Below are 13,636 nucleotides of genomic sequence, written 5' to 3'. Positions count from 1 at the left end.
GTAAAATCGCTATCATGGCAAAACTGTTATAAACAAAATTTTTGTTTATTAAATAATTTCATTACAATTACATAGTATAAACATGCTATTAACACAACACTTTGGTTTGCAAATGGTCGTTCATGGCAAAATCAGCAAAGGTGTTTCAGGTTTTTTCTTTTTGCCCCTTCGATCCGAAATCATTTCACTCTTTAAGACCATAAACAACTGGCGGCCGAAAAAATAAAAAACCTCACAAATGCCCACCAAAGAGAAGCCTGTAACAATGCTGGCTAGATTGCCAATTAAACCTTTGATGAAGAAAGTAGAAGGAATTGATTTAAAAAAATGCTGCTTACAGGTAAATTACACAAACTTACCTAGTACTTCGAACCAGCTATCCTTCAGTAAACGCCTAAAGAATTGAATATGCGGGGTGCCGAAGAAAACCTCCACCAATGCGAGATTCGATACATTTAAATGAAATATTTCTCTGAAAAAAAAAAAAAAAAACTGATTGCCCAGTTTTAAGTACATACAAACATATATCGTCGCTTAGAGTACAAAACCGCGTATCAACAAAATGCAAAACCGCGTATGTGAGGTTGCCCAAATTATTTTCTAGAGATTAAAAACACTCTCGTATTTCAAAATGGTTCTCATTTTTATAAAGCTACGTATTTCTGGCTAGTATATTTCAGGGCAAATGGATAAGGATTGAGGCAAGAGCAATGTCGGTTACGCGGTTTTGCTATACGACGATATGTATATTTAGGCTTGTTCATTTTAGGATTTCCCGGAATATGAAGGTGGTTTTTTTTGTGAAACTCAATACTGTCAAAAAATGTCCTTTATTTGAAGACGCATGAATATGAACTACCAAACCGACTTCCGGTTTCGACCGAAAGTGGATTAAACCGACCGGAAGTTAAAATTTTTGAATGGGGCATATATGATTTTAAACAGGTTCTTCGGAAAAAATACATAACTTTTGTCGGAAACTTTTTGCTGTAGTCATTTAACACTCGCACAAATCGATAGTAAATCTTTACTTACGGAAAGGTATGTGTGTAATAATTTACTAAAGGCAATTCATTGGTATGGATGGCGTAACGCACTGACGAACACAAAGGCAAACACTGCGGACAATATAAAGCGTCCTCCATTTCAAGTTCCAGTCCAGGGATGTATGCGCGTTCGGTAATAACGTTGGACCATTTAACTAAATATGAGTCAAAAATATCAAAATATTTACGTATGGTTATTACAAATTTTCGGACTAGACTTTTAAGCACTCACAATAATAACGTTCCAAACAAGGCTTATGCCGCAGAGTACAGTAAACAAACTCTCTATCCACGTCAAGCAATTCCTCCGGATAAGTGAACAAGAGACAATTACATATTGCCAACATGCTATTCATGCGACAACGTGTAATGCATTTATTGTGGCTATACTTTTTGCCATAGATACGAGGTCGCTCATCTTCAAATAAACATTTTCGCTATACAAAGGCAAAGGAAAAGACAAAAAGTAGTAAGATGTTGAGTAACAGCGCTCATGAGTATGTATGTAGTTAAGTATGTAGAAGCAATTAAAGTAAACTTTTGACGACATTAATGCAATGTGTCTGCAGGATTAAATTAATCCATACTTACTGCTGTCGGTGGTAGAATACGCGCTTCGTGAACGGTTTGCATAATGCTCGGCTCTATTGAAATGTATGTGTGCACACCAGTTGGTGTGAAACGTTCTCTTATCGAACCACTCGAAGTATCTGCATAATTTCCATGTGGATATATATAAAACTGTAGTACTCATATAGAATAATTGTGGAGAAGAGGAAATTAGGGAAAGTTAGAAAATTATACTTAGCAAGAAGTGTCTATAGGGACACGATATCGAACAGAAAGTATCGATATGGTACTCATTTAAGGTATCGCTTTAAAAATATCGGGTACCCATTAATATCGGAATAAAAAGACTCGATATTCCAAATATCGATACCAAAATCCAAAAAATGTATATGAATATAGGTCTCGTATATAGGCCGCTGTGGTGTAATGATTAGAAGTGCTCAAAACTTGAAAATGAAAAACAGCTTCCCATTAAAACAAAATCGGCGTTCAAAGTCGACATAAAACTGTAGGGACCCCTTTTGTGCCACAACATTAATAGCCCGAACACAATGAAAACGACGAGCTATGGACCATAGCTGTCAAATTATTTTAACATGTACTCTTATGTAGATAATTATTTTGGCACCGACCGGGCTACGCGACGACTGTGGTTGTGGCCAGATTAGATCTATTTCTATTTTTCCAGCGACAGATTAGGTTCTTCCTCTTCTTTTATGTCAAACTCGTACAAATTCGCTATCGACAAAGCGTTTAAACAATGAAGATAACAAATTGGAAGCGCACTTTACAAATCGGAGGAGAATCTCACTAACATATTTTGTAACAACACGTAGAGATTGAGGTGTTGTCTTAAAACAACAAAGTCGCGGGTTCAAATTCCACCACATGCAATCCTAACTATATTAACCATTTCTGCTCTTAAAAGCCCAATTTATTATTAAATGTTAATAACATTATCCTTGTAATGTGGGTGTTGCGAAGACATTAATAGTAATACGAACCTTGTTATAAAATTAAGGTGAAGGGAAAAAACCGCGTGTCTTTTCTTTAAAAATTCCGAATTCAAGAGAGTTTTTTACAAAAAATACAATTCTCAGTTGTCATTACAGGGTTGCAAAAGGTAAAAGCATTCAATGTTCAGTACAACATTACAGGGCTGCAAAAAGTTAGTAGAAAAGTAAAAGACTATGCAATAATATTGAACAGTGAGTTTATTACATTCGATACGATACTAGGGTTCTGGTACTCGATTCCAAAAAATATCGTTTTAAAACTATCGAGTAGAAAATATCGGTATCGAATGCCAAAAGTATCGAAATGGTATCGTATCGTATCGAAATTCGTGTCCCTAAGTGTCTATTACTGCGTATCAAGATAATGCAAAACCTCGTATGGGAGTTGCCCAAATTTTACAGGAGAGCGTAAAAAGTGTATTTTATTTCCAAAAGGTTCTCTAGATATTTTCTTATGAATTGATAAGGCTTGATGCCAGGATCTTCCGATGAGCAAATCTAATTTTTGGCACAAGTGTCAGTTTCGAGGTTTTGCAGGACCATGATACGCAGTTTTTCACTTTAAGCGACGATATATATCATATTAGATATCAGCCTCAAGATCTAATTTATCCGACAAAAGTCACACTAAACAAAACATATACAAGTGTATATGCTATATATTAAGGTGCTCTCCCATCGGTAGTATAAGATTTATTTTATCTTAAGACTTCCGCCAAAATATTTCGCATAAATATTAAGTTTTACGTGAGCTGGACCGATTTGAAAATACTCCCAAAAATCAGTTTTTTATAAATAAAATTAGCTTTTGAAAAAAAAAAGTTTCTAAGAAGTTACCTCAGCTGGATAAAATAATAAAATAAAGTTTATCAATGGAATAGAAATGAACTTTTTGGAGATATTTTTAAAAGTAATAATTTCCCGGAATATTTCGTTGAAATATAAAAGATTTTACAATTCCCGCGAAAAAAAAACCGAAATTTTGTACATATAATAAAATCTTTTTAAAATGTAAAAATAAATAATATATTTTTTTTTCATTTTTTCTTTTTTATTTCTTTAAAAGAATTGCCCGAAGAGGTACCGTAATACGTATATTAGGGTTATAAGCGCATACTTACCATAAAACCGGAAGAAATCGATTCCTTGAAAAAGTCATCACTGCTTGAAGCATTTAGTAAAAGTACTAAACCTTTAGATGCCGTAAAAAGACTAAGCCTTGTAGGACGTGGTTTTGCATACCTAAAGAGAAAAATGTATGTACACAGAGAAAAAAAACTACTAAATAAAATGGAACAAAACTAATAAGATTACTCTATGGGTATTCTTCAAATCTTGTCAATAAAATCTATAAGCGACTATTCCATTTTTATATATAAGGTTCATAATAGTAAAAGTGAGAGTTTTGTCATGTCAATCATTTTCCGTATTTTCAGTGACAAAAATAATTTCAATTAAAATAATTAATTGTTTTAGAATTATCGGGTTTTAAAATATCGTTGCCAAAATTATAGCTACTAAAATTTAATTTTTCGTTTTAAATCGTATGCAAATGAGCAAATTTTCATAGTTAAAATGGTAAATGTTGCGTTTTACAGTGTGACCCAGAATAGTTAAGTGGCAAGTTCAAATCACTTGCCTCTCTCTTTAATTGTTTGACGTAAACGTTTGAAGAACGGTTTGCAAGCGGCAGACTTAGGTCCATTTCGTCCGAATACCTTTGAATTGATCAATATTTACATAGACCTCTCGGGACACAGATAGATCGATGTTAATAAATGTATGGATTTATGTGATTGACGAAACAGATTTTAAAGAAAATAAGTGTAGCATTGTAGGAGTACGTACCGCTGTAGACAAATGAATTGCTAGATTTCTATATCATTTACTTTTAAAGTTATGTAAATAGATTTCTGTGTGGTTATGTGTAAGTAGTGAAAGAGTTACTCACAAGCCATCAGCATTGAAGGAGCAGCAAAATCCACTCGCTGTCAGTGTTTCTGTAAACTTCGTTGCGCAATCAATGTCCTCGCCAGCCAAGCGACAACGCACGAATAGATTCTTACAATTTGGAGTTAACTAAATGTAAATGAATACGAAACAACTAATTTTTGAATACCGAATTCTACAGTGGCGGTCAAAAATTAATGAATGGTGTTTCGCTTTTAATATTTGCAATGTTTATCAAGCTAATTTTTTTTTTGATTTTTTGTATGCTTTAACAAAACTAACTATATAAATCACACTTTATTCGGAACTTAAAAAAAATCCAAAAATTTTTATCTAAATTTCGAACTTTTTAACCAGAATTTTAAAAAAATTTTTGGGTATGCAGTTAACAGGCTTGTAAAATTTTAGTAAAGTGAATTCAAGTTTTCGCATTGAGTTTTAATAGTTTTTTTTTGCTGACTTATTTTGTGGGTAATTATATGAAAATAGCGAAATTTAAGAAAACTGGCGTTGACTTTTTTAATTTTATTTCGCAAACGGTCTTGGGCATATTCTTCCACAAAATATTCGTATTTACATACATGAAAAAAGTGCAAAACGCCGTTAACAAAATAAAATTGTCAAAAATCAATTCGATTTTTTAGCCGCTCAAAACTTGCTTTCATTTAATTAGAACTTTATAAGCCTTTTATCTCAAAAAATGTCTAAAAATTCTGGCTACAATACTCGAAATTTAGATAAAAATGTGTGGATTTTTTCTACGTTCTGTTTAAAGTTTGAAAGTGTGGTTTACATAATTTTTTTAACCATGAACTATATTTTTATAGAAAAATATTAAAGAAAAATTCAGCTTGAAAAACATTGTAAATATTAAAAACGACCGCCACTGTATATCTTTAAAAATTGGAAACTTTAACAGCAGAAAAAATTAATTGGTGCCATTATAGATATATGTAAATATGTGCATATGTATATATATATTTATTCATTGAAGGATTTATTCTCCCTTTTCTGACGATTTCAAAGTCTTCAAAAAGTTTCCGGGAAAAGCCAGGGTGATTACCAAATTTACCAACTGTGACAAAAAGGAAAGGTTTCTGAAATTTTTGAAATCAAAAATCTGCTATTAAGTATATTCGGAATCCTTATTTTAATTAGCACTACAACTGTTTGTCGGTTTGTGTCTAGACCAAATCTTCGCCAGGTGTCCCTTTCCTTTACGGATTTGCATCAGGTATTTACCCGAGTGCAGACAGATCCTTCTGGACTTGGTCCTTCCATTTTGCATTTTTGCACGGCTATTTCGGGTGGTTTGTAGAACCTGATTTTTGTCCGTAGAGAGAGGGTTCTGCTTTTGAATTGCCTATGGAGCCCATCGTAGCACCTGTTGGCTAGAGTTTTTCTTCACTTCATCTCCAGGCTGGCCTTATTGGTGGTGTTTATGCTCAATCCTACGAAGACCAAGTCTTTCAATACTTCAAGATTATAACTGCCAACTGTGACGTGTGTCCCAAAAGGCATGGACTCTTCATTTGTTGGCAGATGGTACTTGTCCTCGTTCACCTCTTTAGCTTCTTTTTCTATGCTGGAAAGTGCTGCACTTACGCCTTTAAGATGCAGGCCAACGATATCGATACAATCTGGATACGCCAGCAGGATATTTAGTTTATTGTATATTGCGCAGATCAGATTAGCAGCTCTTATTACGCTTTCAAGCATCACATTATTAAAGTCGCATGAGAGTGAATCGCTTTGCCTAAAACCTCGTGCTCGACGCCACTCTACATAGCATAGTAGTTCTGCGGGTGGACTTACCAGGTCTGAAGCCACACTGCTAAGGTTGTTTTTGTTGTAGCGGCACTACTAAGCACCGACTATTTATCTATCGGTAGGCGCAAGAAACGGGCAGTTTCGACGGATCAGATCAAAAGGAGAGGGATGTTAGTTTAATTGGATTGAGCTGGCATGTGAAGATGTGGTTGGTGTCGTGCGGGGAGTTTCCACATGCCCGACACTCATTGGAGATATTGGGGTCGAGTCTGGACAGCAGACAGCTGCAATATCCACACCTAAATTCGCCAGAGTAACGCGGATTTCTTGGCAGTTGAAGCTCCGTGTCTGCTACAGGCGGTGAATGGGGGTGCGATCACGCGTCTGTTGAGCTTCTCGCGTCTGTGACTTCCCACCAGGAACTGCTCGCTGAGAATTTTATTATGCTCCCTTACGGGCAGTATTTTGGGCTTCGCTGTGCAAGCGGCGCTCAGGTAACATCAGAAGGCGTGCCTGTAGCTTCGTCCACTGTGTCCAACTAGTCTCCCCGGTGACCAAACAGGCGCAGCAAAGTTCAGAGCCGGTTCAATAAGTTGGTTCATGAAGGGCTTCAGTGTTTAACATAGTATCATCGACAGGACCTTATAGGCAATAATAGAAGGCTTATTTCGCGATAAACGCCGCAAACCGCGGCATATGCACATCTTCTTGTGGATTGGACAAAGTTCACTGAGATTCCGGTCTTCGGATGTGTATTCATCAGACCAAATTTTGCTTAACAGTTGGTACATGCGCCCGACCAGCTCTTCGCCGCTGACTTTAACCAACTCGGGGGCCTTGTCGTTTTTTAACCGCCTTATTGATGTCCCTTTGTCCCTTTACTTTGGTGCGGGTGCTCTTTCACCAAAGGCGCCTTGTCGTTTTTTAACCGCCTTATTGATGTCCATTTGTCCCTTTACTTTGGTGCGGGTGCTCTTTCACCAAAGGCGCCATCTGTGTCGCTATTCAAAAGGGCTTAGAAGTGTTTCCTTCATATCTCAAGTGAACTGTGGATATGTGTTACCAGATTTCTATCTTTGTCTGTACAGTAACCAGGCCCGGCCTTGAAACCATTGAATTGCTCCTTTATGTTCTGGTAGATTTTACAACCACTTCTCCCACAGCGGCAAGAAGAGTTTGGGAAATGGATGAAGAGAAAAAGGTTTGAGAATCGATTGCGAAATTTCACGGCTGTCCATTGTGACTGTAACTTCTCGACGGCTGTCGAACTTTCTCCGCACTATATGGCGTACGTTCTACATTGCACATAGACGCATTCGGACCTTAGCTACAACAAGATAGTGATCCGAGTCGACGTGGACTCCCTGGATAGAACGCACATCTAAAACGTTCGAAGCGTGTCTTCTCTCCATCACAACATGATAAATTTGGTTCTTCGTTCTTTGATCAGAGGACACCCAAGTTATTTTGTGAATGTCTTGATGCTCGTTTCTGGTACTAAATACTAGCTACCACATTTCTTGACGTGTTGTCATGAAGTCTAAAGGGGGAGCGCTCATATGCCTCGTATAACTTTTCTTTAGCCTCATTATCCTTGTCCTTCGTCAGAGCGTGCGCCCAAATGAGGCTTATGTTTTTGAATTTAGCTATGACGAGGATCGTCGCAATTCCTTCACTGATGGTAGTGGACCTGGAGAAGAGGTGTGGAAGTCTCCGCCCAGCACCACCAAGTTTATGCGACGTCTCATGGCAGCTGTAGTAGATGTCACACGCTGCGTATTTCATTCAGAATTAACGTGCCTAAATTAGTCTATTGGCATTCCTATTCTAACTCTAACTTGAAATAGCGATAACTCAGGATTGGTGATGCGCCGAAAAAAAGTAACAAACCTTCTTTTATAGGCAATGTATTCTCTACAACTGCTGTTTATCTATTTTCTCGACAACACTTACTATTTACGAGAAAAGTGCTAAATACCAATATTGTCGATTTTTTTTTTAGTACTCTTAACATAACTTTTGGCATTTAATTTTCAACAGATCAGACCTTACATGCCTATTCTGCGTGTAACCGAACATTTACTTGCTGGAATNTACTATTTACGAGAAAAGTGCTAAATACCAATATTGTCGATTTTTTTTTTTAGTACTCTTAACATCACTTTTGGCATTTAATTTTCAACAGATCAGACCTTACATGCCTATTCTGCGTGTAACCGAACATTTACTTGCTGGAATATTTTACTACCAGAATTTTGTATAATTTTCTTGTACCAAAAATCTAGTTAGGTACATTGGTAACCCAGTCAGTGAATTCAGTAATTGAGCTATGGCTTTTTGTGAAAATCTGTTATTGCATATTTCACGGGTCTGTATCTTCTTACCAGCAGCAGAACAAACCTCTAAGCTGTAAAACACTACTTTCTTCAGTATCGTGGTGAATACGAGACGACTATGGTGTGTCTGCTCCTAGCAGTTTTTCTTTATAGAGTTAGATAATATAATTCAGTTGGGGACATTTACTCCAATTCTTCTGAACCGAATTATATGATTTTGTTTGATATATATGTAGATATGCAGATAGATATGAAGATACATGTAATATATTTTCATTCGGATTGTAAAGCTTGATTTAAATACTTCGATTCTTTTCAACATCAAGTCCACAATANAATTATATGATTTTGTTTGATATATATGTAGATATGCAGATAGATATGAATATACATGTAATATATTTTCATTCGGATTGTTCTTCCATACCTCTTTCATGCGATCTCTGGTGTCATAAAAACTCTCCGCGTCCGTGGTATCGTATATATCCAAAAAGTTTTGAAATTCTAAGAATTCTTCATAATCGTCGTCATTTATATCTTCTCTAGAATATGGGCGACTTAATTTCTTTATCTGATTATAAAAGTAATTGACGCCGCGCTTTTGTGGATCTTTCATGTTACTGAAAAATTAAACATGAATTGCACACTAATACTAGGCAAATTTAAAGAAAATATTTTAAACTGAACTTACAGCTTCTCAGCATATCTATTAACCGAGGCATTCGAAATGCGATTCAGCGAACAAATCGAAATGGTGGGGAAGGGAACTTTGCTGATGGGAAACAATGCATCATACATAACGGTACTCAAGAGTTGTCCCTCAAATATTTGTATTTTGCAAAGGAATGCAACCAGAACGCTCAGCGTTGTAATGTGGAAAATAGTCCAAAAAAAACTGCAAGTAAAAGCGGTTGATTAAATTCTCATTCCAATAATTCTGACAACTGAAATGACAGCCGACAATTCGAGAGCTATGAAAGACACTNGGTACTCAAGAGTTGTCCCTCAAATATTTGTATTTTGCAAAGGAATGCAATCAGAACGCTCAGCGTTGTAATGTGGAAAATAGTCCAAAAGAAACTGCAAGTAAAAGCGGTTGATTAAATTCTCATTCCAATAATTCTGACAACTTGAAATGACAGCCGACAATTCGAGAGCTATGAAAGACACTCACTCACTCACTCACCGTTCGTGAAAACGCCGTCGCGGCTCAACTAATTTGTTGTAACAATGAAAGGATACATTCTGCAGGAAATCCTTCAACGCCTCGGTAAATGCGATCTTTCGTTTGTGTTGACGTCGGCCCGCAGGCGCTGTCGGCTGCCACCAAGGTGCGCGACCAAGCATAAATGGTAGATCCGTTGTAAGTTGCGCTTCATGGCGCGCTCTATGTCGTTGCTGCATTGACATTGTTGTAGCCATTGATGAGTCGATACTTGCCACCGTCCCGTGCGTATTCGTTTGCTGTTGTCTCTTCTAAAAGGATTCAATGGCTTTATTCTGTAATATGTACCAACGTTGACAATGTTTTGCTACAACTGTGACTGCGAACGCAATTGCCGTTGTTTTTATATGCTAAAAGCTCCCACCTCCAGTTGGTTGAATGAAGTGTTGCAAGGACTGGGGGTCAGGATTATTAGAGGCATATGAGCGTTTCGGATGCCTTGTACCTCTAATTGAAATCGTTTTCTTTGGGCACATTAGTGGCAGTTAATTGCTTTGGTGTCGCCAGTTGCCACTAGAGGTGGGTAACTCAGCACTGTGCTGAGTTACTGTGCTGACTCTTAGAACTGTGCCGCACGCTCAGACTCACCTCTGAAAAAATTTGTAACTCAGTAACTCAGTTTATGTGCTGACAATGTATAGCTCAGTGTGCTACAGAGTCGATATGGTAACTCAGTTGATGTGCTGACACTTGCATAGCTCGGTGCGGCTTGCATTGCTGTGTCGATGTGGTAACTCAATTGATGAGCTCACACATTCACACAATACGATCTTCCAAAGAGTACCATAATAGATGGCATCACTAGACTAACCATCAATTGAATATACGACTACCAAATTTAAAAAGAAGCAAGGCGAATAGCCAAGTTATGCATACTTGCACTGCTATACCATTTTTACGTAAAAATCAAAACCAAACAGAATTCTACATGTGAAGTGCTATGCGTTGGGTAACCGCTTACATGCATAGCCCATTTAACAGATTCGTATGTGACAACTCTCAAGCAAAACTAAGTAGGGAATTATTTTGCAAATGAACTCACCAGTTGAAATCAGCTTTGTAAAATTTTTCCGGCCAGCTACGAACAGAAGCTAAGGATAACCTTCTCTAAATCGATTTCGATTACTAACATCATCAATAATTTCGATGTACATACCAATTGTGCGATAGCACACTTGTGCCAGCTCACTGTGCTGACTCATTAAAGTGAGTTGGAGTTACTGAGTCAGCACACGAAAATTTACAGAGTTACCCACCCTTAGTTGCCGGTATGTGGTGCATGTTGGTGTACATAGATGACTGTGTACATGTGTGTATCAATGTTTTGTATGCGTGCTGAACTAATTACGCAGCATTATGGCTGATAGGTACCGTGCTTAGTTTCCTTTGTTAATCGTTGTAAGTCATTGAATATCGCAAATGAAATCAGTGCATCGTTAAAGCCATCGAAAACGCACTACCTCTTTACAGGGAATTGGAATTCTCAATGACGAGTTTTGTACGCAAATTGCTGTATGTTCAAACAGTTAATTGGCAATAATCTCCGGTGCTTTTATTAACAACCCGAATTGAAAACAAGTAAAGAAGTAGGGTTGCAGTGGCGTATATTGGGGTGCACAGTTACAGTTGCTCGACTGGGTAAAGTGCCTCTGTCCGATGCCAGTGAATGTCCTCGGACACTCGGTACAAGAAAATACTCAAACATTTAATCATAGTTAAAATTTTTCATATTATGAAACTAGTCAACGAATCTTCTTTTTTGGGTTTTCTTTTTTTCTTGCCATTTTGCCATTCTTAGAGCCTTTTCATGCTTATTTCGTTATTTTATTTAGCCTGCTTTATAGGTTTTTAGGTCCTAGAAATTTGTTCCTTGGTAATTATTTAGTGATCTAGCTGTAAAATATTTTAATAAAAAATCGTTATTTCCATTGGGAAGCAGCAAAATTAAAATTTTTTTTGCCAATTGCAAACTCTGAGCTTTGATTACTACGAGAGACCCGCGCTACTCTGGTCTTATTACGGTCAGGATATTGTAGCCGTCCCAACTGCTACTCGTCTAAACTCGATCCCAATATCCCTAATGAGTATACGGTATGTGGAGGTTCCCCACGACACCAACCATCTGTTCACACCACAACTCTCTCTCCTTGGCCCGACCCCATCGAAACAGCTCGTTTCTTCGGCCTACCGTTAGTTGAGCTTGACAATAACGATTAATGGACAAATCGAAACAGAACAGAAAAGTTCAAAACTGAGTGAATAGAGTAGCCTTACGTTTTCGCTGTGAATCGGTGGTTTTGCTGAAAATTTTAAAGCAATCCCATTAATATTTATTAAAAAAATTAGGCTACTGTAAGTAATAAAATGTCGTACATACACTCGGTTTTAATTGCCAGTGTACATACTAGAGATGGGCGGGGGATATCGGGACCCGCCGGACCTACGGTACTGATTTCAAAATGGCCGGGATGGGAAGTATCGGGAAGATCCCGATAAAGCCCGCAACCTCCGCAAATTCAAAAAATCTTCCTTAAAAACGTTTTATGAAATAATCACTTTTTTGTGTTTTATTGACATGAAAACGAAAGTAAGGAAAAAAATAAAATAACCCAAAGATGCCAGATTTTTTATTATTTAAAATTTATTTGAAATACATGGGAATTAATCATAGTGGTAGGTTTCCGGACCCTAGTGCGGTACAATTCGGAAAAACGCCGGGATGGGCGGGTTCGGGACTTAATATTGAATTTCGGTATGGGCGGGATCAGAATTGAAATTTTTGTCTCGTGCCCGTCTCTAGTACATATAGCAAAATCTACAGTTAATAATATACGGTCGAATTTTCAAATTCATTGCTACGGTATCCACTACCAAGTAAATAGCAACCATGTGGTTTTATAAATACTGTGCATTTTGTATTGAATGAAAAATTAAACCAAAAAAAAACACATTAAAAACGTTGCCTATCATAGCCTGTCCAGCATATGGAGCATACATAGTAGATAGCAAAAGACGCGACAATATGGGTATTCGCCAAATAGAGCAAATGGTTTGGAATTCTGTTGTCAGTCAGTCGTTACTTGAACTAATCTGCTCTTTTTCCTGAGCGCCAGACCAAAAAAACTGATAATTTTAAACTAATTGTTTTCTAATTAATTACCAAATATAAAAGTTTCTAACCAATGGCGATTACCTGTTAACAATTTCGCTTTCGGAATTTGTTATAACAAATGTTATAATTATCCTAAAAAAAATACCTTTTAGGGCTCAAAATTTTTAATTAGAAATTTAAAAAAAATAAGAAAATATATTTTAGTATGAAAAATGCGATTAGGTAAATCTATTTTTAATATTTTTACCTTAATTTTTATTCTTTTAAAATTTTTTTTTAAGTTTTTTTAATTTATATGCTGGCTTTTTTTTCGGCTTGAACTCGGTCGCTTAACAAAGTGCAAAATGTCGCTCGTTGTTCCAGATAAGTTCCAACACCTTCTTCGTATCATGAATACGAACATCGATGGCAAACGTAAAGTTGGTATTGCCATGACTGCTATTAAGGGTGTGGGTCGCCGTTACTCCAACATTGTTTTGAAGAAGGCTGATGTAGATCTGACTAAACGCGCTGGAGAATGCACTGAGGAGGAGGTTGACAAGATTGTCACCATCATTTCTTGCCCTTTGCAATACAAAGTGCCCAACTGGTTCCTTAACAGACAAAAGGAT

The 13,636-nt window shown here is 37.0% G+C and overlaps 2 protein-coding genes and 1 long non-coding RNA gene across 3 annotated transcripts; 1 reads left to right on the top strand and 2 right to left on the bottom strand.

Annotated features, from left to right (window-relative positions):
* Nucleotides 1-118: 118 nt before the first annotated feature.
* On the bottom strand, nt 119-10,098 carry ppk24 (pickpocket 24). Its single transcript, XM_017635088.1, has 10 exons — nt 9,875-10,098; nt 9,380-9,583; nt 9,116-9,308; nt 4,584-4,711; nt 3,754-3,874; nt 1,638-1,787; nt 1,279-1,483; nt 1,036-1,201; nt 360-472; nt 119-290 (listed from the first exon to the last, which is right to left on the bottom strand). The coding sequence occupies exons 1-10, from the start codon at nt 10,096-10,098 to the stop codon at nt 121-123; spliced, it is 1,674 nt and encodes a 557-aa protein (XP_017490577.1). The 3' UTR covers nt 119-120.
* Nucleotides 10,099-10,425: 327 nt separating this feature from the next.
* LOC108378785 (uncharacterized) lies at nt 10,426-11,173 on the bottom strand. The gene is made up of 3 exons (XR_001849435.1): nt 11,070-11,173; nt 10,956-11,004; nt 10,426-10,503 (listed from the first exon to the last, which is right to left on the bottom strand). It is a non-coding gene; the product is annotated as an uncharacterized LOC108378785 (long non-coding RNA).
* A 2,158-nt stretch (nt 11,174-13,331) lies between these two features.
* LOC108378783 (40S ribosomal protein S18) lies at nt 13,332-13,633 on the top strand (the record flags this gene model as incomplete). Its single annotated transcript, XM_017635087.1, has 1 exon — nt 13,332-13,633. A coding segment is annotated over exon 1 (264 nt), but the record flags the coding sequence as incomplete, so codon positions are not given.
* Between the last annotated feature and the right edge of the window lie 3 nt (nt 13,634-13,636).

This window comes from Rhagoletis zephyria, unplaced genomic scaffold, assembly GCF_001687245.7.
Source record: "Rhagoletis zephyria isolate East Lansing unplaced genomic scaffold, Rhagoletis_zephyria_1.1 Rzeph_scaffold_14935, whole genome shotgun sequence".
Classification (NCBI taxonomy): domain Eukaryota; kingdom Metazoa; phylum Arthropoda; class Insecta; order Diptera; family Tephritidae; genus Rhagoletis; species Rhagoletis zephyria.
This window is presented reverse-complemented; position numbering and strand designations above follow the sequence as displayed.